This window comes from Podarcis raffonei, chromosome 3, assembly GCF_027172205.1.
Source record: "Podarcis raffonei isolate rPodRaf1 chromosome 3, rPodRaf1.pri, whole genome shotgun sequence".
In the NCBI taxonomy this organism is placed as follows: Eukaryota; Metazoa; Chordata; class Lepidosauria; order Squamata; family Lacertidae; genus Podarcis; species Podarcis raffonei.
Window position 1 is genome coordinate 44,284,023 of NC_070604.1, and position 24,846 is coordinate 44,308,868.

At 42.3% G+C, this 24,846-nt stretch overlaps 1 protein-coding gene, 1 long non-coding RNA gene and 1 other non-coding gene across 14 annotated transcripts in view; all 3 read right to left on the reverse strand.

The window, feature by feature from the left end:
- SYNCRIP (synaptotagmin binding cytoplasmic RNA interacting protein) overlaps positions 1–15,624 on the reverse strand; it is a 21,471-nt gene extending 5,847 nt beyond the window's left edge. For 6 of the 9 annotated variants that reach the window (XM_053381407.1, XM_053381406.1, XM_053381405.1 and 3 more), the window contains exons 1-9: positions 13,737–13,896; positions 12,926–13,044; positions 12,682–12,789; positions 10,851–10,964; positions 10,587–10,763; positions 8,419–8,554; positions 7,221–7,426; positions 5,408–5,557; positions 2,196–2,317 (exon numbers count right to left, since the gene is read on the reverse strand). In XM_053381407.1, coding sequence (XP_053237382.1) covers positions 2,196–2,317; positions 5,408–5,557; positions 7,221–7,426; positions 8,419–8,554; positions 10,587–10,763; positions 10,851–10,964; positions 12,682–12,789; positions 12,926–13,044; positions 13,737–13,884 — 1,280 coding nt within the window. In that variant the 5' untranslated portion in view covers positions 13,885–13,896. Of the gene's footprint in view, positions 1–2,195; positions 2,318–5,407; positions 5,558–7,220; positions 7,427–8,418; positions 8,555–10,586; positions 10,764–10,850; positions 10,965–12,681; positions 12,790–12,925; positions 13,045–13,736; positions 13,897–14,322; positions 14,346–15,354 lie in introns of those variants that run through there. The other 3 variants (XM_053381409.1, XM_053381401.1, XM_053381408.1) reach the window with 3 other exon arrangements.
- A 3,321-nt stretch (positions 15,625–18,945) lies between these two features.
- Positions 18,946–23,891, reverse strand: LOC128410313 (uncharacterized). Of its 4 annotated transcripts, none has more exons than XR_008329453.1 (7): positions 23,820–23,891; positions 22,679–22,734; positions 21,691–21,750; positions 20,879–20,902; positions 20,594–20,671; positions 19,520–19,590; positions 18,946–19,211 (listed from the first exon to the last, which is right to left on the reverse strand). It is a non-coding gene; the product is annotated as an uncharacterized LOC128410313 (long non-coding RNA). The 4 variants fall into 4 exon arrangements; XR_008329454.1 differs by having other exon boundaries at positions 23,824–23,846; XR_008329455.1 differs by lacking the exon at positions 23,820–23,891 and adding an exon at positions 23,377–23,399.
- On the reverse strand, positions 20,759–20,832 carry LOC128411678 (small nucleolar RNA SNORD50). Its single transcript, XR_008329885.1, has one exon. It is a non-coding gene; the product is annotated as a small nucleolar RNA SNORD50 (small nucleolar RNA).
- Positions 23,892–24,846: the final 955 nt, after the last annotated feature.

Below are 24,846 nucleotides of genomic sequence, written 5' to 3' on the forward strand. Positions count from 1 at the left end.
AATAATAATTAAGGGATATGAACTGCATGAAGAGAGGGAGCAGGTTCAAGCCAAAGAGAATATACATGAGCACAAAGCAGAAAGAAAGAGGACACTTGGGGCTGGATAACTATTAGGGCTGTGCACATACACGCCCAATCCAGCACTTTGGATAGACACCAAATCAATTCAGGGGCCAGTCCAAATTCGTAATCAGGGTTTAAATCCTTCACCCCCATCATTATTTAACCCTCTGTTCACCAGCTATTGAGCAGGGAATTCAACCTTGCTGGGTGTTGCTTCGCCACCACATTTCATGCAGGGAACATGCTAATGAAGCAGAACCTGCCTGCCTCCCTACCCAATTATGACAGTCTCAAATTGCTCCAAGTGAGTCAACTTGACCAGGGGTGTCTCAAACCAATCTGGCCAGAGCCTAGATCTGCCCAGATGTGTTCAGGATTTAGTCAAATGTAAGTGTAGCTTTACAAATGTGCTAGCAGTATTACTACTGCTGCACCACCAGGAGGGTACAACCCGCATGGAAACTCAGAAGGCCTCTATCTCAATTAGTTGTGATACAGTAAGTATAGGCAGTGACTATTTTGCATTGGAATTCCATTCCTGGCCTCCACACGTCAGTGGAGCACCTCTTGCCCTCTTCCAGGTCCAAAAGGACCCACGCACTTGCAGTCACGTTAACTGGTCAAGCGCAAAACTGGACTATCTCACTGTAGCAGTCCAGGGGACAGCATGTGCAAATCAAGCCTCACTGCCACTACTTTTCATAAATTAGCCATATGTGATGCAAAATGATAGCTCTGAGGACTACCTAGTGTAGAGATGAATGGTGCTATCGGAAAGCCTCTTTGAACATGCACTTTCATTGACAGAATACATTCAAAGGGTAGATATGCCAACTAAAATGAGATTACAAACTAGCAGTAAATAAGCCTTGGGTGTAATCAGAGCATGCACCATTCATAATTGAAAAACAGCAGTATAATCAAATTCAATCTGTTGTTCTATAAACAGCTAACATATATACATGCTCATGGTTGCCTAAGACCGTGAACTGATTTGGATGTTCCAGAGAATGAGGAGACGGGGTGCAGCACTGCAGGGGAAAGGCCAAGTCCCAATGAGCAAACCCAAGTCTCCCATAAAGCTGTGTTTTGCCTTTTGTGATTAGCACATCTTTTACAGTTCTTGTAAAGCAATGCTTGAGACACGTGAATATTTGTAACTCTTCCTTTTAATTTATTCCAGAAATGCAAATAAAAGGCTGACATTCAATGGTGTCCATCCACCAGCAGATTTCCCATCCCCACTGCAGCTCCCCAAATCTCCTTCGGTGTTGGGGACACTCCAGAACAGATTTGGAGGCGGTGAGGGCTGCAGTGGGAAGAGGAAATGCATGTCTTGCTGCACAAGTAGAAATGCACTTGTACAACATTGGATGTGGTGTAGAAACAGCTGAGATAGCTACTAGGATGACAAATAAACAGTGGGGGAAAAGGAGTATATTATTTATGGTATACAGTTTGTCCCCCACAAGGAGTGTTACACACGTGTTCCTGTCATACCACAAAATGTGCACAGGATTTCAGTCTAAATTTTCTAAAATTATTGGATAGAATATTGTCAGCAGTCAATTATTGTGTCATGAAAAACCACAGAGGATACACAAAATTGCAACACAAAGCTTAAGGTGAGGATTAGTAACAAATAACTAAAGCTTCTAAATACTGAATGCAGTGAATGTAGAATAAAATAAGCAGAAATTCATAGACCCAGAGACACTTTCCGATCAGCTACATGTCTCTATTGCTTTTTCCACTTTTTCTTATGGTATCTCAGGGGGGGAAAGCTGCACTTGCCTGATCACTTCTGAGGACATATTATTTTAAAAATGTACATACAGGCCTAAGTAACGAACAGAACACTACTTCTCACCTGGAGATGTTATGTAGTTAACACAGTAATTCTCTCTCCACTTTTAAAAATAGACCAAAAGATGCAGGCTGCACTTTTATTTTTGGAAAAGCATGCATAAAGGGAAGTTGATATCTTGAGCAGTAAATGTCATCAAAGAACCCTACATTTTTTTACAAATGTTTCCATGGTATGTATGCTCAGCATACAGCAAGAACTGCAAAGCCACAACACTTGTATAAGTGTCATTTAGTGTCAAATGCACACACTTTAGCACTTACATTTGATTTTTAGCAGCTTGTCTCTGCGCTTTCCGCTCTTTCCTCTTTTGATCAGGTGGCTTTGCAAAAACTATTTCTATATTTTCTCCTTCTAAATCTTTTCCGTTCATTCCTTCCATTGCCTGTGGAGAATAGTTTTGAAATGCATATTGGCAATAAATTCTTCCAAAAACGTATTTTTTTTAATAATATGCAAAGAACGCAGACAATATGAATAGTAAGAGATGTTGAGTAGTAGTAAGAGATCTACAGCTGGTAGATATGTAGGGCATATAAGCCCACCTCCTGTCCACTAGAGGCCCTGTCTGAGGTCCTTTGATTTTTCCAGTGTGTAGGTTTTCAAAAATACTCCTTGCAACCCATGAGGGCTTGAAACCAGATCTGCAAAAAGATCTGTGCTGCAAAGCAAACACTTGAAATTAAAGCAGCTACACATTCCCACAAAATAGGTTGCAAGGTAAAGTTGTTCAAAGTAAAAACAAAGAGAATAGGGAATTGTATGAACAAAGAGAACAAAATGTAATTCTTCAGCTTTCAAATACTGAGATGACCAAAATTGGAAACTGCGTTTTCCCCTATGACAATTCTATTTTTATTTGGAGGGGAGGGTAGAAATGTAAATGATTGCATTTGGTGTCATGATTAAGTTTAGAAAACTTCAGGTATATTTAGCCACTCTAACTCCTACTTGGACATGCAACACTTCATTTGCAAATAGAAGGGAACTTCCGGGTTAGCGCCATCGGCTAATGGCGGATTCCCTCCGAGCTCCGGAGGGAATCGGCTCCGCAGGATCCGGGTCTTGCCGCTGCGGCGACGCGGGGACCCTCAGAAATCACAGGCGCTGAAGCCTGTGAACTTGGTGACTCGGCGGGCACCATTTGCGCCCCCCCGACCCGCGAAGGAGCCTTTTTAAAGGCTTTGGAATGGGGGACGGGGTGAGTGGCGTGGTGCTGAGAGTCGACTGCTTCTCCTGCGGAGTGAAGCCGCATGCCATGGTCGGAGAGCGCTGACTTCTTCTTGTGAACAATTGGACTCTAAAAGCAACAACCCGTGAGTAATACGGAAATTGGATTTGTAAAGAAAAAATATTTTTTGAATTAGGCACGATCGGGGAAGGCACAAACAGGAAGTCCGTCTCCCCGTCTTATAAATAATCTAAAGCAAGGACTAGCTAACTAAGGTCGAGATAATTTCTTATTCTTTATTGGGTAAAAGACATTAATTTCACAATTTGGCAGTATAAGTAATTTCACTGGAGGATAAGAGCTAATTTTGAGAGCTGAAGTGCCACCCCCCCCCGGACCCGGGAGTGATCCGCGAGAGAGCCTGTTGAGGAGATATAGAAGAGTTTGACAACTGTCAAATTAGCTGTCAAGAAGGAAAAAGAGAACTTTGTTTCTGCTATCTCTGCTGGATATATTTGCTACAATTTGGTTATATTTTGTTGAAAACAAGGAAGAACTGATACAAACGAACTTGATTTTTGGATTTGAACTGGAAGGAAGATAAAGTAACCAAAATCCCTCTAGAGGGGTTTTTGGGACATTACAAGAATGGCTGAAGGAGGAAAAATTCAAGCTAAATTGGACAGAGTGTTTCTTCTCTTGGGAAAGTTACAAGGCCAAATTGATGTTTTGGCTACAAATGTTGCAACTCTGGACTTAACAGTAAACAAATCCATTGAATTTGATAAGGACTTGACTCATGAAGTCCATGCAGCTGGACAAGACGAGAAACTTGAAAGATTTGAGAGTGTGGAGAAAGAGATATATGTTGTTTCTGAGGAAAAGGAAGGAGATGTAATGTTGCAGATGACAAAGGAGAGCCAGAGGCCTGACATGATGGCTACAAAGGAAAATAAGTACTGGATGATGAAAATCTGTTTTGAATTGAAGATTGAAGAATGGAGAGATCTCCTTATGTGGAGATCTGAAGACCTATGGATTACAAATTTGATTAAGGTGAAAGTTGGAGCTTTTGGGACATTTGGACTTAAAAGGAGTAAGAAACAAGATTTAGGCTCCACTTTTAAGTATGGAGGTCTGGCTGGAAGAAATATGGACCCTATCGGGACAGAGCTTCTCCGAGATCTGGTGTTTAATATTAAGGACTACCAAAAAAACCGGCAGAGAGGAATTGAGAGAGAATTAAGAGCCTCGGACGTGAGGTCTCCAGGCTGATAGTAGACTAAGACTGATGGACATTTGTTGGGGATTGAAACCAGGAAAGGGGGGGGGGTTGGGAATCCAAAGGGTGCAGAATAATAATCTGTTATTTTAATTTTGTTTTGTTATTAGTATGAAAATTGGGGAATTCGTGGAAGGGAATTTGGGTCGACTTTAGAAAAGTTTTAAAAATGAGCACTGATGTTTAAATACTGATGTTTATAAGTTAAAATTGGTTTGTTTGTTTTTTTAAAATGAATTAAATATAAAAAGGTCAAAAATTGGGGACAAGAACTTGTTGAATTAACAATTTGACTTGGAATATAAGAAGGGGAGGTGTGGGGAAGTCAGGGAAATATGTTATTGAAAATAAGGATTGTAAACTTTATGTGTTTTTAACTTTTTTGATTTTACTTTTTGATTTTTTAATGTATAAAGGTGGAAAAACTCAATAAATATCTTTTTTAAAAAAAAGCAAATAGAAGGGTCCCATTCATGAAACAGACAAGAGATGCAGCAGGGGTTCTCAATGAAGAAAGGCGATTTAACCAATTCCTCCTTCCTACTACAAGCCTCATGTCACTTCCTACACTGTTCAGGGGTCTCTTAGACCTCCAGAGTGGCTTTTCAGGGGAAAGGCGTAAATGCCGAGGTTGGAGGTTTCTGTAAATGGAATTCCACTCATGAAAACTCTGGACTCAGCTGTTTCTGCACTGTGCACAAGGGTTTTAGAGTAGACTCTGGCTTAAAAATGAGCAGATCAGTGAACTGAACAGCCTGCATTCTATCCTTATTTTTAAAAGAGTATAGGACAAGGTAAGCATAGGAGAAGCAACGATTTTTCTACTTGGAGAGAAAGACAGCAAAAATGAGCACCAAACTTCTCAGAACATTAACAGCCAACTGCTGTATTCATATCACTTTAGAGCCCAAAACCACAGCACAAAGCTTTAAACATTTTATAACACAAATGTTTTAGCTAAACATGTGACTTAAAAATAATTTGATCATGTAGCAGTAGCTGCACTGTTAATCAAAACCTACCTTTACAGCACCATCACGTTCATCAAAATGGATAAAAGCGTAATCTTTTAGCTTTTTCACTCGCTCCAGCTTTCCAAACTGACTAAAGGCCTTTTCTAGTATCTCCTCTGTGACTGAATTTGCAAGGTTCCGCACAAATAACACTTTCACCTAAAATAAAGCAACAAGGGTTAATTCAGACTACAATTTTGTTTCATTCTTTGAAATACTGGCATTTGCCAAGAGCACTTGGGATGTGCCATTGAGTTGTATCAAACACTGCAAAAGCAACTTCCAGTCACCCAACAGGACCTTCATCCTCTTCTCATGCACACCCAAAATTTAGTCCTGTGGGTTCCCCTTAACCCTCAGAAGGTTTCGAAAGGGTTCAAGGGGATGCAGACAAGGAAGATCAAAGTTCTGTTGTGCACATTCTGGATCTCAACATTTACAAATTCCTATTATAAAGAATTCAGACAACATATTTCCCTAAAAGCTATTATTATTACTATTATTATTATTAACAACAACTCCATCCACAATTTTTTTCAAAGATGTTTATAGCTGGAAAAAAGCCTACTAGCTCCGAATGTATACTCATTCTTCCAATGTCACTTGGGATATGTAAGAGTGGTGGTATGTTGTTGCAAGTCCCAACACCCAAGTCCCTGGTTAGCTGCTGGAACATTAAAGGTACTGACACAGTTTCAGCATAGAAAGGCATCTGACTCCTGCCTAGAGCAGTCATCTGTCCCAGCAACGCACATTCACTATTCCCCCAGACTTTTAACTAATGTGGAAATGAAACCCAATTCCAGTAAATGATAATAAAGGATCCCAGTGATGAGACTTGGTGATTGCAGTGATGGGACTTGGTGATTTGAAGCCATCACCTACAACAATGGGGATACTAAGACTGGACAAAAAAGAAGGCAGGACTTGTATTGACAAAATGTAATGAGATAATGCAGTAAAGTTCTGTCCCTATCCTAACTGAAACTAGTTTTGTCATACTAGTCTGATAAATGCTGGTCATGCAAACACAAACAGGGCATCAGATTGAAATATGTCTCCTCCTCAGTTATGAGCCAAGTAAGCTTCAAGTTAACAATCCACAATTTGTATAAAAATTATTAAAAGCAGTGAAAATTCATATTATGATCCTATTTGAAAATTTTGTGTCATTCACCTGTTGTGTCACATGTTCACCTGTTGAGTTATCAGCTTTATATAGTTTGGTTGAAGATTTAAGTAAACTTTTGAGGCTTTCACAAATGTTCTTGCTCTGAGTGCAGAACAAGCCATTCAAGTTACTATAAGAAAATCATTTCGCAAGCATTATTCCTTCTACAGCATTTGCAGTGTTTGAAACTCCCATTGTTGTAGGTCCATTTTGCAACAGGGAACTTCATTAGGGCAAGCAATTTCTGAGCTCTGAGCTCAGTACTGCGCCTAAGATTTCAGAGTAAAACTACAAAGTGGAAGGAAAGGAGGACCTTTTTCTGCCTCCCCACTTCCAGCAACTGTTTGAAGACTGGAGAAGAGACCCTCTTAAGAATATTAGGGGGTGGGCAGGGGAAAGACTAGACCATGTGAAAAATGAACATATTTTAGCTGCAGTTCATTCATTTTCAGCTTTGCATTCTTCTTATAAAAAACTGCGCCTTCCGTTGTTGCACCCATAACCTAGGTTTAAGGTGTTGTTTAGCTCTTATCTTTCATATCTCAGTTTCTAACACTGAGCATTTGCCATATGATACAGATTTAACAAAATAATCATAACTTTCAGCTTGCTATAACTTTTTTTTAAAAAAGTATCACTGTTATCTTTTACCTTTGCCATGACTTCAGGATCTGGATCTTCTATAGGATCAGCCCATTCAACTGTTACCACATTACCCCAGACTTTCACTTTTCCACTCATTAGCCTACGCCTGGCTTGTGCTGCAGTTTTATGATCTTCATATTCAAGGAAACAAAAGCCTCTATTCTTTTTTTTGTCATCAGGTTGGTGATACAATATTACATCTGTGAGACCCTCTGAAATTGAAGCCAATCACATGAGTTTAGTTAAGCGGTCATACAAATTTATTAAAAAAAAGAAGTAAAACTGTGACAATTCATCTTTTTACCCTAATATAATACAGTGGACTATTAGATTTGCTAAAATTCCCCAGTAAAATGTTAGAATTTCTTATATACCGTATTTTTCTGTGTATAACACGTCCCTGTGTAAAAGATGTGTATAATTTTTGGGGACTCCAAATTAAGAAAATGGGGGGAGCTTGCCCAGTGTATAAGACGAGCCCCAATTTTTAACCTAGTTTTTAAATTAAAAAACCTAGTCTTATACACAGAAACATATGGTAGCTTATCTTCTGATGCTTTCCCCCACATATACCATGGCACTAACTGAAAACCAACAGAGAAAATTTAATTTACTCCCCATCAAAAGTACTTTTCTAGAAAGAAAGTCTGAACTGAACAAGAAAAGACTCCATATGTACAACACTTGCCTCTAATTTGGGGCTAGATATTTGACCAGTCAAATATTTTCAGCAACTGACCAGTATAGTATGTCTCTACTGAATGTCATGAATATTCCATGACATCGTAACAGCTTGGCTTCGATTGCCCTTTATTTTATCTTAACACAGTATAGTGTGTTAACATAAAATAAAGGGCAAACGAAGCCAAGCTGTTACGATGTCATGGAATGTTCATGAATATTCTAAAAGATGAACAACGAGATCTAGCAGAACTGAGCAAAATTACTCCTTTAATAATTTCTTCCAAACAGTCAAACTTACTGAATAAGAGGCTTTGGGTAAAACCTCCCTCAAGCAATGTATGACACAAGGATAGGCCACAGTCCCAGATCATCTCTTTCTTACTGTCAAGAATATTCCTTATGATCTCAGTTTACAATGTCATCATCATTCAACATCAGCCGAAAGATGGTGAAAAAATTCATCACTGATCACTTGAATTATTTCCTTTTAATAACACACCCAAGATACAAAGTAACTTACCTGTTACTTTGCTAAATTCTTCAACTATCTGCTCCTTTGTTTTACTCTTAGGGATAGAGCCAACAAAGAGCCTATTATTGGCAACGGAGATACATACACCAATATGTTTTCCAGAGCGGATTTCATGATTGTTATACTAGAAGAAAGAAAGTAATATAGGGTAGGTCATCCGAAAGTGCTTATGCTTTTCCTTGCTTGCAAACTTTGAACTTTTACTTCTTTGCAGAAATATCACTCAATACAGAGTAGTATTTTTTTCAAAAGAGGAGCAAGTGCTTCAAATACAGTGGTACCTCGGGTTAAGAACCTAATTCATTCTGGAGGTCTGTTCTTAACGTGAAACTGTTCTTAACATGAAGTACCACTTTAGCTAATGGGGCCTCCCACTGCCACCGTGCCGTCGGAGCTCGATTTCTGTTCTCATCCTGAAGCAAAGTTCTTAACCCAAGCTACTATTTCTAGGTTAGCGGAGTCTGTAACCTGAAGTACCACTGTATTGGGAGTGCACCATTTTCAGCAGTGTGGCTTCTAACCATGTGATAATGGAGTTACGTGGGCCACTAAATAGATGGTTCTATATGGCCCTGGGTTGCTTCCACCTACCTGATTAAAAGTAACTGGACACAGTATCAACGAACTGTATTGAGACACTTTAAAGACTGACAATTTTATTATGGGATTTTATTATCATGGGCCTTGGTTCATAAAAGTTTACGCTATAATAATATTATATTTTTTAAAAATTGCCACAATAATGGGGTTTTTCTTGCGGCAACAGAATAACCTAGCTACCCTGTAAATGAGTACACTATGCTTGTCAGCTGTGTGGACACAACACACCACACATACAAGAACCCTGGAAACTGTAGCTTACCCCTCACACAGCTACAATTCCTAGCACCCTTAAACTACAGCTCTTAAGATTATTTGGGGGAAATGATCTTCAAAGACACCTTGGGTTAAACCCTATGTGTTGCTCTAATCCTAGATCAGAGAAAAGCAGCAACAGTGGTACCTGAGCACATCTATTCTCTGCCTTTCATCTCCTAATACACAAAATGTTGCTTAGTTTCAAAGAAACCAACTACAGCCTCCATTGCAGCAGGATCCTCTCCCATTGGAAACACACATCAATATAAAGTGGAGTAGAAGGCATCCTTACCATACTTCAGTAATTGTACAAGCCATCTCACTCTGTGAGGAAAAGTTAAGCCTAAGACTACCTATGGAGCTACTTGGCTTTTGCTAAGTGTCCCACTGTTCTTGTTTTGACTATGAGCAAAGGATGACCTTGTCAATCTCTCTCCCCAGATACTGCTCCCCTTGACCCTTTATGGCAGTGCTCATTCCCTGAATTGCAAGTCAGAGACCAAGGATATGCTATAATCCTCAAGTAGAAAAGCAAAAGAGGGAACAGAGACCATGGAGAACGATCCCTCATTTTAAGTAGAGTGGGACAATTAGATTACTTTAGTATCAAATTAAGCCACTTGAAGGCACTGCACACTATACCAATTTAGTGTACCATGTAACACTACAGTACATTCAACATTAGAGACCATAACCAAAATTTTAATTACGGGTGTGGAACTTTAAGCTAAAGAAATGGTAATTCATAAGCCCAGTCACTAGCCTGGATCTTTTTCAAGCAAGTAAGACAGAAATCTTTTGTACAATGGTAGGCAGCTAGTTTTCTTTCAGGTCAAGGGTCATGTTTCTTAGCCTTTAAAAAGAACTTGTTCAAAATCCTGCTCTTCATGCAATAATTCCATTTTCCCCACATCTATGATATTCTAACATATAGCCACTAATAGAATTAGAGAAGATATTGTACAGTATGAGCTCACTTAACCCAAGACATAATTCCATGTACACATGTGTAAGACTGCACTGTAAGCATTTCCATTTCTGCTATCCTTGATGCTCACAGGGATGGAAGAAAAAAAAGAACAAACAGCATATAACATAACAAACTGAATAAATAAGTTAAAGGAACTCTTAGAACTGCTTAACGAAAAGAGGTTCTGGAGGTCACGAGACCTAAACAATTCTAATCTATACATCATGATGTACACCATAGAGTATACTTTCAGCCACTGCCAGGGATTTTTGTACTTGCTTTTAGATAAAGGGGTGATCCTAAAAGAATGCAGTAAGAAAAATCTTACCAGTTTAACAGCTTCCTGAGCTGCCTCTTTGTTACAAAAAGTGACAAAAGCGTATCCTCTGTTTAAGCCTGTCAGAGGGTCCATCATTAAGCGAAGATCCCATATAGGCCCTGCTTTCTCAAATAATGGAACCAGTTCATCCTCAAATAAGTCCCTTGGAATCTTACCCACAAATATCTGTAACAAAAAAACATATTTTAAAAAGGATCACACATACGGGTAGCAAGGACACACCACCCCATCATAAAATGTGATGCTGCTTACCTCAGTGCCAACAGAAGGCTGTTGTCCTGAGTAGACACACTCTGGGGGAGGACCACCATATTTTCTTTGTCCAGTAGTCACATCAAGTGTGTAACCCGTTCTCTCCAAAAGTGCCTTCAAATTTAAGTTTAGAGTTTTAAATAAAGTCTAACTGTTTACCAAGTAATTAAACGGTCTAATTAAAATAGGAAAAGGAGACAAATGTTTGCAATGAAATAATCTTTGACACTTATGTTTTAAGAGCGACTTGCATTCCCTCAGCTTTGAGTATGTCTGAGTATATACTAATTTTGAGCAAATTTGATTTTTGCTTTGAGCAAATTTGATTTTTGCTTTGATTTTTGCACAAAAACACACCCTTCCGAAAAAACCTATTGTACATTTCAATCCTAAATCCTGTGTGCAAAGCTTCTCAAAGTCAGTTTTGCTTCCTTCGCCAGGTGCCTTCTGTTTGCATAGGCAGCTGTTATGCCAAGAATCCTACACTTATCCCACCAAATGAAGGCCTGTTTGTGCCTCACTGCAGGGCAGTAGTTCTCAAACTTTTTTCTCTGGGCCACTTTCAGAATTAAAATTTGCTTGCACCACCCTGAATTTTGTATTGATAAGAAATACATGGGAAAACTGAAATAAACAACTCCTAGCAGTGCTTGATTTATAAAACAGAACACAACTACTTTATAATGTGATCACTGGACATCCATAAAGTATAAAACAACGCAGCTGTGTAAGAACATTAATCATTCCCAAATATAATACTGATTATCCTTGAATCTTCCAATCTCACTTGCCACACCAGTGTGGCACACCACACCCTTTGAGAACCACTACTGTAGGACATCAGCAGCCTTCTCTAGGCCATACACAGAGCCTGTTTCAATTGAGAATAGATGTGCCCTCTGAATTTGGAGAGCATGCTAGAAGTGAAGCATGGAGAGACCTCAAGTTTAAAAGAATATGCCTAATGAAACATAGCATGCCTAGTAGAGCAGCAGCACAATAAGCTGCATACTTCAGTTTGACTAAAGAGATTAAATACTGCTCAGTATTTCACTAGCTCTTTGTGAATGAAATAATGGACAAAATGTATTGGAATTCCAGTAACTGAGTACTCAAAAAACAAAAGCAAGCAAGCTATGGAAAAATATATGTACTGTGTGCAAATGCTACATTCAATTGCTTTTCTACAATTTCTGTACTTGATTGTTGTGGGCTTTCACACAATAAAAAGTTACTCTATCGAAAGATATAATTTCTCATGGTAGAATAAGCTGAAGTATTTGCGGTATACTTCAATAGTCATGAAGCACTGAAGTCTTTCCAGTGTCAGGCTGTACTAAACTTCCAACTGCTGGCTGATACAATTTATCTCAAATTACAGTGCCAATAGTGATGATTCATGACCTGTCTCTATAAAAACAGATGTGAGTGTATATCTACTAAAAACAAGGAAGAGAAAGCCTACAAATCATGATGCCAATATTAAATGTATGGACTGGGTACAAAAACTGCCATTCTATAACAATTTGTGGCATAGTGCTAGTGGCAGAAATCAGATGTCAGAGGTACTTTCACAATTGCACCCTGCTAACATCTCCCTCTGCAGAATGCAGAACAGGACCTGTATGCAGAGACTTTTTCTGGACAAATACTGTGCAGAGGAATCTAAATAAGAGTAAGCTGCTCTTATAGAAATGTCAACTGGCAAGCACCAATGAAGGGATGACCAAGAAAAATATTGTTAAAAAAATACTTCAACACAAATCATTCTTATGCAACCACAGAAATTAGCACTAAAGGCATAAGCATACTGGCCTATAAGGAAACATACCTTGATTTTTGCCTCATCTGGTCCTTTGCTAGAATCTGCCACTTTGGTCCCTTGTTTTTCTCGCTGTCTATATGTCTTCATGACGCCACATAAAAAGGCACTTTTGTTCTAAAAAGATTACACAAATAACGTGTAAGGGCTGAATTTTAAATCAATCATCCTGACTTGTTCAAGTTTTTCACATGTGCTACTACAAACTGTAGTACTACCAAGGAACAGAAATGCCACTATAGAAGTACATTACCTGAACATGTGAGAGATCACTGTCTTTAAACTGCTGAAGCACTGCCAATGCACCTTCTTCATTAAATTCCTTTAAAGCTTCAATAGCTCTTTCATCTAAATCACTGTGAGCAACTAGCCCTAGAAAAAGAAATATTATATTCTAGCATTTTTAGTTATTTCATTTCAGAAGCAGTTCCACTGATCAGAGGCCCATTTCAGGATTTCCCCTTTACTTAAAAAGTTGCTTTAATCTACAAATGTACTGTAATACATATGCTGATACTTGTTAAGTTTTGACAAACTCTGAAAAGTCATAATTTTGCATAAACAGTTGACTCAACTTGAGCAGTGATTCTCAGTACTTTTCTGCCTCTTAAGGAAACTGTTTAAAAAGACTAAAGCACTCAAACAATCCTATTGGTCTCCAAAACTGAGCTTCAGAACATGACTGAAAACACAGTAGCCTTTGCACCCACAGGTTCAAACATTAAATCAGGTATCCTCCAGAAGAGATGCTTATGATTACTGCCTCACTTACTACACAGTGCTCCAAAGACAAATATAATCCACTATGAACTCTTCCTATTGCCTGAAGTACAACTGCATTCCCCTACCACCACCCATTCACTCAGTACCACAGACTAACCTACAGCAGCATAAATGCCACGTTATTGTTTATCATCCAAACACTTGCTAAGAAGACTGCAGTCCCCATCTTTGGGTTTTTGTTTTTTGTTTGGAAACCACAAAAAGTTGCTATTTTAGCCCAAAGCAAGGAAAAGTCCAATAGAAAATATTGAAAATATGACTTTGCAAGTTTTACATCTTACCTGCAACGTAAATTTCATCTAGTTTTTCAGCAACTTTCTGTGGTAAACCAGCATCAAGCAATGTCTGGAAATGCTCAGAATGGGTAACTGCAGCAGAAGTATCCATCGGCTCTTCAGTACCATTCCCATTAACATGTTCAGAAGCCATGTTTCCAGATATCTGTTCAAACGCAATAAGCATCATAATTAAGCTATAAACCTTAAAGCCGAACTATTGGTGTATCAGTCAATACATGCAGCTACCTGCTAGGGACTCGCAGAGTGTAAGCCGTTTTCCCTACTACTTTCGCAATCAGAAAGCACGCAAGGCTTTTTCAAGAGAAAGACTAATAGTGCAAAGGCATACCCTATAACCAAAGCCTAGCGAGGATATTAAGATTTTATTGCAGATTTTATACAATCCAGCCGAACTCTCTAGCTCACCTCCCTTCTCTATCTCTCTAAAACGCCCTAAGCAGCTCTTGGAGAAGTTAGAAACGGAACAAGAAGCAAAAGGCGCGGAAGAACGTGCAGCCACCAACGCGCGACACAGCCACTGCCATTCCCTGCCGCTTTTACCCGAATCGCTTCATTCAACCCTTCGCACCTCTCGCGAAATCCCGTTCCGCTGCCTACGCTACAGCTTCTTCCCGCCTCTTTGACAGGGCCTAAAAGCAACCAGGCGAAAGGAACAAAGCGCTTCCCAGTCCGCACCCAGCCCAAGCGGCGGCAGCCGCCATATGCCTGCTGGAAACACGTGCTCGGCGCGTTCAAATGTCTTACAACTTCCTCCAGCGACCAACTTCCCTCCACCCCACCCCACCCCCCCTCCCGGAAAAGCAGCCTGTCCCTCCTCCTCCCCCTCCCCCACTTTTCCCTCCGGGAGAAGAATTGCAACACCCTGGGCCCGATTTCGCCATGTGGAAAGAACCGGGGGGGGGGCGAACAAAAATGACTGCCTTCCCATGCCTTTCCTCCTCCCGCCGGGTAAAAACACGCACGCACAGAATCAAGACCCTCCCTCCCTTCTTCCCACCATGCTTCTTCCAACTCGAGCGCTGGAAAGACACGGATCCCAGGCTCCGGCCCGTTACGTGACACGAAGCACGCGGCAAAACCCCACCACCACCATTAGAAAAAGAAGTCGTCCCGCAGCCACATTGGCATCGGCGGCGGCTGCCTGCCCTGCTCCTTCCAGCCTTCCCACCATGTCCCACCCCACCCCGGAGGCGCCTCGTGGCCAATGAATGGCGCTGCCGCCTGGACAATGAGGCAGCTGGAGCCCCTCGCGGGAGGGAGGGGGGGCGAGCAAGCAGGGAGGGCTTCCCCTCGGTTCCCTCCACATCGTGCGGCCTAGCTGCACCCACCGTCCAGCGTGGCTAAGAGCCGGGAGAAGCTGCGCGGGACAGGGCCGCCGCCGGCCTCTTTTGTTTATCCAAGCTCCCACCCCGCCGGAACCGGCCGGGCGGCAGGCTGCCTCCCGCTCTCCCTCCGTTTTCCACGGGCTCCGGCCCGCTCCCCCCGGGGAGAACCTTCTCTTCGGGCCCCTTCTTTCTCTCCACCCCCCATAAGCCACCCCCCCCCGCCGACTCTCCCCTCCCTTCTCCACAGCGCCTGACGAGCCCCGGTGGCTGCTGACCTGTGTGGGGCGAGCGGCAGGGGCTGGCGGCGGCGGCGGGGGAGGGACGATGAGCGGCGCGCGAAAGGGCTCCGGAGAGGGAGGGGGTGGCGCGGGCGGGGGGCGCGGTTGCGGAGCTGCCCCTTCTCCGCTCCCTCGGCGTGTCCTGAGAATGTGGCAGGAGCCTGCGTAAAATGGCGGCCGCTCGAGCGCTCACGCCGCTGCTGGCACCAACCAACCCCAGCCCCCTTCCACTCGGCTCAGGCAGGGCGGGGAGAAGCCAGGAGGGAGGGAGGGAGGAGGCGCCGCCGCCGCCGTGTGAGAGGGAGGGAGAGAGAACGCGCGCGCGCTGGCGCAGCCCCAACGCCGGGGTCTCCCGAGCAGATCCACAAGGGTTATCGCCCCGCCCGCTAACTTTGGCAAAGCTAGATTCTTAGGCGGACCAATGGGAGGCCGCGCATGCGCTTACGGCAGCCAGACGGTGGCTGGCGGTCCTCGGCACGCTGTAACGTTGCGGAAGGCGAGAGAAAAGAACGTTCCGTGCGCTGCTGCCCGCCTCCGCTGCGCGCGCGCCCCCTGCCCTGCCGCCGCCGCCCGCTCTTTGGGCGACTCCTAATTAGCGCTCCGGGACACTTGCGCACGTTCGAGAACTGAGGGAACTTTCGCGTTCTGAACGTGCCGTAGTTATTTCGGATTGTCACGGCTATTGCAATAAACTTCTTGACAATTAGTGCAATGTTGCTTTTACGCTTCGTTACGTTGTTTAATTTTTGTGCATACTGTGTATTAGAGATATATTTAATTTGTGGGGGTTTTTAAAGTTCGGTGTAAAGTCGTTCGGGGAACCCGGATGTGTACTAGAAGTTGGTGTTGAATAAAAATGTAGTTAACCGGCACTGCAGTTAAGACATAACAGCGAAACTCGACATTCCATTTTTTAAAAAAAAAAATTGCACAAAGCTTGGTACTATTCAATTTAAAATTAGTAACAGTAGTAGCAGTAACTAACAATAATTATATTGTCAAGTAGAGAAACAGCTTTAAACAGGAAGATGACAGTCACTGCTGCCAGTTAATGCTACTTTCCATACACTCCTGAGTTCCCATGAAGGGCAGCTGAGGTAAAGTTGAGCTGAATCCTCAGTTCCCAGGAAGGCCAGCTGAGGGACAGCTGAATTGTGAAGACTATTTTTTAACCATTATGGGAGGTGGTAGGGACAGGACACAGTTAGGCTATTGTCTAAAGCAGGGGTGGGGTGGGGTTGATTCTGACCCTCTAGCCCAGGCATGGCCAAACTTGGCCCTCCAGATGTTTTGGGACGATTCCAATCATCCCCAACCACTGGTCCTGTTAGCTAGGGATGATGGGAGTTGTAGTCCGAAAACATCTGGAGGGTCAAGTTTGGCCATGCGTGTTCTAGCCAAATTTAGTGGGTTCATACTTGTCCTGTGAAGCCATTTGGTAACTTCTAGGGACGCAGGTGGCGCTGTGGGTTAAACCACAGAGCCTAGGACTTGCCAATCAGAAGGTCGGCGGTCCCGTTGCCTGGTCCCTGCTCCTGCCAACCTAGCAGTTCAAAAGCACGTCAAAGTGCAAGTAGATAAATAGGTACCGCTCTGGTGGGAAGGTAAACGGCGTTTTTGTGGGCTGCTCTGGTTTGCCAGAAGCGGCTTAGTCAAGCTGTCTGCGGACAACCGCCAGCTCCCTTGGCCTATAGAGATGAGCGTCGTAACCTGAGTTGTCCACGACTGGACCTAACGGTCAGGAGTACCTTTACTTTTTAGGTTGGATTACTGTAGTGCAATGCTTCTTTTGCACTTGATCCAAAAGCTGCAGTTAGTGGAAAATGCTGCAGCAACGTTGTTGACTGGAGAACCTGTCTGCATAGAACAGCTATGCTCAGAGATCTGTGCTGGTTGCCCATTTCCTACCAGGCCAAGTTCTATGTGGTAATTATTACTATATAAAGTAAATAACAGCTTGGGACCAGTTTACTTGTGAGATGGCCTTACCCCAAATATGCCTACTCAAATGCTTCGATCTACAGAACTGGCATTGTTACAGGTGCCACATAATACTCATTCTTTAGTTGTAAGAAACTGATCTTTTATTGTGGCTACATTTACACTTTAGAAGTCATTGCCTATTGATATCAGGCAGGCTGCTTCACTATTTTTTATATCCCGCTTAAAACATTTTTGTTTGGTAAGCCTATCTAGACATGTAGATGTCTACCAGCTCCACATGGTGCGCCAGCTGTGACCCTACCTGCCTGCGCACTGTCGTGCCAGAGGTACATGCCCTGGTTATTTCCCACTTGGACTGCTGCAATGTGGGGGGGGGGGGCACCTCTGAAGGTGACTCGGAAACTACAACTAATCCAGAATGCAGCAGCTAGAGTGGTGACTGGGAGTGGTCACCAGGACCATAGAACACTGACCATAAGGATCTACATTGGCTCACAGTATGTTTCTGAGCACAATTCAGTGTTTAAAACCCTAAATGGTTTTGTCCCTGTATACCCAAAGGAGCATCTCCACCAGCATTGTTCATCCTGGAGTGAGATCCAGCTCTGAGGGCCTTCTGGCGGTTTCCTCATTGTGAGAAATGAAGTTACACAGAACCAGTCTTCTCAAATAGTGGCAGCACCCACCCTGTGGAACGCCCTCCTGTCAGATGCCAGAGATAAACAATTATACAACCATAGACATCCGAAGGCAGCCCTGTATCGAGACACTTAATGTGTAATGCGTTGCGTTTCTGTTTGTTGGAAGCAGCCCAGTGGCAGTGCCAACCCAGTCAAAATGTGCAGGGCACCAAAAAAAAAAGTTATTTCTTTAAAGCCTATTTTAATCATATTTTGTAATGTTTTAAAATACCTGTAACTTTTTGTCAATTTCAGTATTTTATTTCACATTTACCTAGACTCCCCCACCCCAATCAAATGGTATGCAAATTTTCACAAATATAATTTTCATGTAAACCAGTCATCTGCCCCTGCTAGTGCACCATTGGGGGCCTTAAAAGTACAGCAGGCTTCAGTTCTAGAGTGATAGAGCTGATGCCTGCAGAAAGCATACCTCTTGGTTTAAAAAGAACAGTAATGGTTAAAGAAATCCCAATAGACAGTTCCACGGAAAAGGCCCTCCAGTAGGTGGGTTTTCCAGGCAACATCTATATAAAACCACTGAAGCCATCCAATTTCATAGCAGTATGCAAATGACAGCTCTACCACTCATTTACTGTTGTATCTCATGAAGGCAATGGAAGCTCCAAAATGTTGCTTGGGGAGTTTTGCATTATCTGACGCTTGATTCAGGTAAAAATGCAGCAGCAGTTACTTGGATCTGATGATCCTGCAGAAACCTTATGCAGGTGGGCTAGGAAGGCTGAAGTGGGAAAATAGTTTATATGCTAATTAGGGAGAGTATTTGGTTTATTATTTTTTAGTTTTAATATAAATGTTACACCATCTGCAGCAGCACAACTGAACACCTTGCAGATGCCAACTACACCTACACACCCCAAAACCATTTTAGTGCTGCAACTGCTTGAGTTCCACCAATTATTCAGGAAAGTTTCTTCAGTAACACATTAAATAACTAAAATACAGTGATTATAAAGCTTTATTCTGAAACACTGCTTCAATCTTCATTCTCAAGAGCCACATAAGATCCCATGACATGAAAAAGAACCATTTGAGAACATCAAACTTTGAATATAGCAAACCTACTGTACATATAATTGTTATAAACATTTAACTGCAAGAAAGGTTTTCATTTATACTTTATTTTTAATCTGATATTCCTTAATGGACGCTGGAACTTCATTCAGGTAGATTCCAGATAACCTTGTTTGATGCATTTACTTCTTATCACTGAAAAATTAAACACAATTAAAAAAAGATTAATGCAGATCATTAGAACATCTATTGTACTCTAGGTCAATAATTTAAGACCAGTAGAAATACATTTAAGCAACATACTTATTCCCAGACTGAACTATTTAATGTTTCAGGTCTTATTACTGTGAATCCTGGTGGCGCTCAACTGTTGTTTTCAATATAATTCAGTTGGAGCTTCATTCGTATCATTGTCCACTTCAAACATTTCTATGGTTTTTTTATTCATTGCTACTTTTGATTCTCAAGTGCTTGCAAATCCACACATGCAAATGTTTTCTTACCTGTTTTTGCAATAGGCTCTGTAAAAAGGAATTGAGTCTTCCGCCTACAGGCTTGGCTCTCCGTCCATTCCCTGTTCAGAAAGCAATGATGAAACTTTTAAATAACTTATATTCAACAAATATTAATTATAAATCTGGAACATTTATGTCTTAGAGTCCTGTTTTATAACACACGTCTATACACGGAGCTCAGAGGTTAAATGGTAGTTACAAAGATAAAAGCTTGTTTGGCCTTAGCTAACAAACTGAAGCCCAACAAAGCAGGCTTCATCAACCTGGGGCCCTCCGGATGTTTTAGACCACAGAGCACAGGAAGCATGACACTGCTAGCTGGGGAGATGGGAATTCTAGTCCCAAACAGTTGGAAGGCACATTAGTGAAAGCTAACATCTGAAGGTAGCCCTGTATCGGAAGCTTTTAATGTGATGTTCTGTTGTGTTTTTGTTCAATCTGTTGCAAGCTGCCCAGTCGCTGGGGTAACAGTCAGATGGGTGGGGTACAAAAAACCCCATCCATTATTGCTATATATTATTGAGGATTTCTAATAACATAAAACAAGCCAGCCCAGTTCCAAGATTTTTACAGGCTCACATAATCCCTGTCTGCATCAAGTGTGACACCACAATCTGGCAAATGTGAAAAATACCAAATCATCTTCTCAAAATTTGAAGCTGCAGGTTGTTAAGAGACGAAGCCAGCATGTTATTTGGTTTTCATGGAGATGTCTACAGAGCAGGCATACAAGACCAGTCACCCTCCAGATATTACTGGACTACAGTTCCCATCATTCCTAACCACTCTGTTGGGACTGGTGGAAGTCCAATATCCCCCATCTTGGCTGTAGTGTCTTAGGCACATCAGCAAAACAATTCTGCTGGACCTTCACCAAAAGCTGGTAGAGTGCAGCTACTGCTTGGAAGATGCTCAGTCCAGTAACAGCAACCTACTGGCCACCCAACACTTGCCTTGGGTAAGTCCATAAGGAAGGTTTTAGACACTTAACTTTGCAACAAGGCACTTCCAGCAGTGGCACCAAACCAGCATGTCCCCCCTGCCCATTTGAATACAACTTACCAATTCAAAACATTCCACCTGCTTAATTAATGTATGTTAGGAATAAGGAACTGCTGCCTGGATTTCAGCTGCTATAACCTTTAAGTGAAAGACAGAGAAAGTAGCATCAGCGTCAACAGAATTTGATAGATTATCTACATATCAAGCACTAGTTTACTGGTGGTAGTCTCAGAAGCCGGATCCATATTGGCAGTTTTTCATCAAACTGTATCAGGTTCGGGATAGGCTCATCACTGGTTGAACCAATGCCAATACATTCTCTATATGAAAATTTAATTCACATACCTTTAGGATAAAGTAGCTTCAAGCCTGAAAAGAAAAAAAATACAGTATTAGGGAAATGTTTTTCCTTATATTTCTCCTTCTGGTAAGAACCCCAATTACTGCACGCCATGGTTTAAAACAAGTTTACAAGCCATGAAAACAGCAGCACAAATGCAACAGAACCATAGTTAATGGCATCAAGGGAAAGTTGCATGAATCCAATCTGCAAATCATGGCATGCAGGGAGACAATGTTACACCTGCACGTGCTGATTTTAAAAAATAAATTATTTTCCAAAGTGGTATGGAGTTTGACACAAGGGACTGGAGCAACTCTCACATGAACCAAGGTTAAAACATTTGGGGCTTTTTAGTTTTGACACCTCATGGGTTACCCAACAAAGCTGAATGGTGGGAGATCTCAGGACAAATATGTATTTATTCAAATAATTAACATATGGAATTCACACCCAAAAAATGTAGTGCTGTCTGCCAACTTGTGATGGTTTTAAAATGGAACAAATTCATGGAAGATACCATGCAGGAGACTGCTACTGCATCCACACCCTGCTTGTGGGATTTCCATGCACATCTGGTTGGGCACTGAGAAAAGAATGCTAGACTAGGTAGATCTTTGGTCTAATCCAGCAGAACTCTTATGGTGTTTACTAGTAAAGGCACACTACAGTGACTTAAGTTACGGCAATGGAATTCTTCCTCTCCCTAGTTTCTTAGTCTCTCATCCTCTTACAAAAGCTGAGGAGAGAGCAGTTTTAAGTTCCTAAACAGTAACCTTACAGTTTGTGACTGTCTCCAAACAGCATTTTAACATACCTAAGAAAACCCACTCTTCTCCATAGAATAATTTTCCACGTATGTTGGTGTTTTCATAATCTGAAAATAAAATTTTATAAAGTTCAGAAGCAAGAAAAATAGTAATACACAATAAAAGAATAAAGTCAGGGAATACCAATACTGTGACTCATAATTGGCAAACAAGATTCATCACAAAACTATTAATTCCTTCTGCCTGAATTATGTATTTTAATGCATGAGTACAACAACTCTAATAGGGTTGTAGATTCAGGTAGGTAGCCGTGTTGGTCTAATGCAGACTAAATATATTTAAAAGAATGTCTAGTAGCACCTTAGAGACCAACTAAGTTTCTTCTTGGTATAAGCTTTCATGTGCATGCATACTTCTTCAGGTTGGTCTCTAAGGTGCTACTTAACTAACGGGTCCATGGTTACTTGGAGCCACTACCACATCCAAAGCCCTGCTGCCTTATTGGTTAGGGCATTATTTTTGCAATGCTTGTTGTAGCAGCTCCAGGCAGAAACAGCTATCCCACAGCAATTTGGGTCCCTTTCCAGTATATGGGCTGACCTGCATTGGCAGAGAAAGCCCAGCAGAGGGCAATCTCCACAAATTCCAAACTCCTAGCAGCAGCATGCCTCCAGGGTTAGGACTGCTCCCTTAGAAGGCACCCATTTAAAACCATAATCATGCATGTTCAGAAAATGAACTATGCATCCAGGATACTATGACCTGAGCTATAGTGTTGTATATAGTTAAGAACAAAGTACAAGTCAGAAGGTTCCAGCTGAAGGTTTTCATTTGCAGGATAGTGACAAGCATACACAGAAATAGAGGTGTTTTAATAAGGTAATGCCACCATTATTCAAAATAGGGATTCCAAGTACACAAATGTCTAACACCTACTTAAAGTTGGCTGCAAAGTACGGTAATTAATATCTGGAATACTTTCAAAATCTTAGCTAAAGTATGCAAGTATTTTGATGCAGAGTACTGGATACATACCACAGAGCTCATTTTGTGTCTCCGCAATAGTAACACAAATCTTAGTTCCATAGCTCCTGGAACATAGATAAAAGTAAGACAGGGTTAAAATCAGATTACACAGCTATCCAGGTTTGCAGCATACAACAAAGAGCACCTCTTGTGGTAACATAATGACTGTTATGGCACAAGCTTCCATGGACTAAAGTCCACTTCATCAGATGTAGCCAAGGGAGAGCTCAGTTGGTAAAGCATGAGTCTTAAATCTCAGCGTTGTGGGTTCAAGTCATGGATAGTTTCCTGCATCGCAGGGGGTCGAACTAGATGACCCTCGTGATGCCTTCTGATTCTATGACTTAGTGAAATCTTAATCAGCAGGTGAACAAAGTTATTAAGACAGTAGATTGGTGGGTCAAGATTTCATGAAATTAGTCTGATTATGTTAGAAATCTGGCCTATGTTAAATAGGCAACCAAGGCAATCCCAGCCCTATTTCAGTCACGTTCATTTCATTTGGGAGAAATCCTAGCAAGTACTTAAGGCCGCTGCTAAGAATTACAGTCATACACTGCTCCTGAGAGCCGGATTTATTTACGATGGGCTCGCCCGTTCTCCTGGCCTCCTCCCTCGTGCTTTTTATAATGTATCAGCCGCGAGGTGGAGACGAGATCCCGAGAGGGGCGGCGAGAACCTCTTTTCCTCCCTCGTGGTTTTCCTACCTGTAGCTACGCGCTTCCCCACTTTTAATTTGTTCCAAATTTGCAGGGGAGGGGAAAGACACGTGAGAGAGCGATTTTCGGCGGGAAAAAACGTGGGATAAAAAAATATATGCTCAATCCTTTTAGCCAAACAATAAGACAATTGTTTCAAACAATTAAAAATATCCTCTTAATTCAAGCCTCCACGTGCGAGGGAGCCTGCCAATCCCAGCCTACAACACCTCACCACGAAATTCCTGCACGAGCAGCGCCTCCACGTAGCCTTCATTCGTTGCCCCCCAAAACCTACCGAGGTAAGGGGTGCGCTAACGCCGAGGGAAGGCTCGCGAAAATAATTTTTTAAAGCGCCGTTTTTTCAGCGAGAGCGCGAGTGACGAAGCGCACCCTGCCCACAAAATGGCGGCCCTTTCCATTTAACGGCTACTCTCGCACCCGACACTCACCTACTTCCTCGAGGTCCAGGCGAAAGAGCGAACCGACGCCCTCCCGGTGCTTTATATAGGAATCCTCGGAGCAGAACGAGGCTAGCCACGCCCACCCGTCTCTCATTGGATGCAGGAGAGAGACGAGCGGGGATGGGATGGCGCGCGGGAGGCGGGGAGGTGAAAGGCTTTCGAGTACACTTTTTTCTTTTTTCATTCCTCTTGTGCAGAAGCAGAGAGGCGTGGCTTGTTTCAAGCCGAGGCTGTCAAGGGGTCTCCCTCCATGGCGCTTTGAACGATTCTCTGTTTCTTTATGATCCGACCCCACTTCCCTCCGCCTTCGTCCGTAGCCACCTCGTGGTGGAGGGGCTGTAGCACCAAATAAGACATAAAAAAAAGGAAGGAACCAGGCTTTTTCTAAACTGCCAGACCACACAAGGCAGGATTTATTTTTGCTTATTTTGAGGTCTGAATGAATGAAGGTCCGAGAGAGGCGTTCCTCCTCTTGCTGCCTTCAGGTCCTCTGAAATCTCCAGGCTGACTCAGAGGAACTGCATACGGTTCAACAATACTACTCGGGAGCAAGTTTCCTGTCGCTTTTGCAGTTACTTGGCAAATTAAACACAATTAAACACAAATTAAACACTTAGGTGCACCAATACAAAGACAGCCGTCCACTTTGCACGGGGAAGATCCAGACAAAAGGAGTCTGTTTTCACAGTACCCGTGGAGGGGTTTATAGGGCTCCATCCTCTTGCCTGCCCCGTCCCCCGACCCCTGTTGTCTCAGACCTGGGTGGAGAAGCCACGAATAACAGCCGCTCCGCTTCCACTACTAACTACGCCGAAGAGACAAGGTCCTGCCCAGATGCGGGCTTCCTCATGATCGTGTGGAATCCGTACACGTTTCTGTTGGTGCTTCCATTAGTGATCTATACAGGATCGGACTTCATTTCAACCAACAACATCCTTCCTGTTTCCCCTCCCTCTCCCTCTTCCCCCGACAGCATACTAGAGTTAATATGGATTTCAAGGCATGCTTTTAGAAC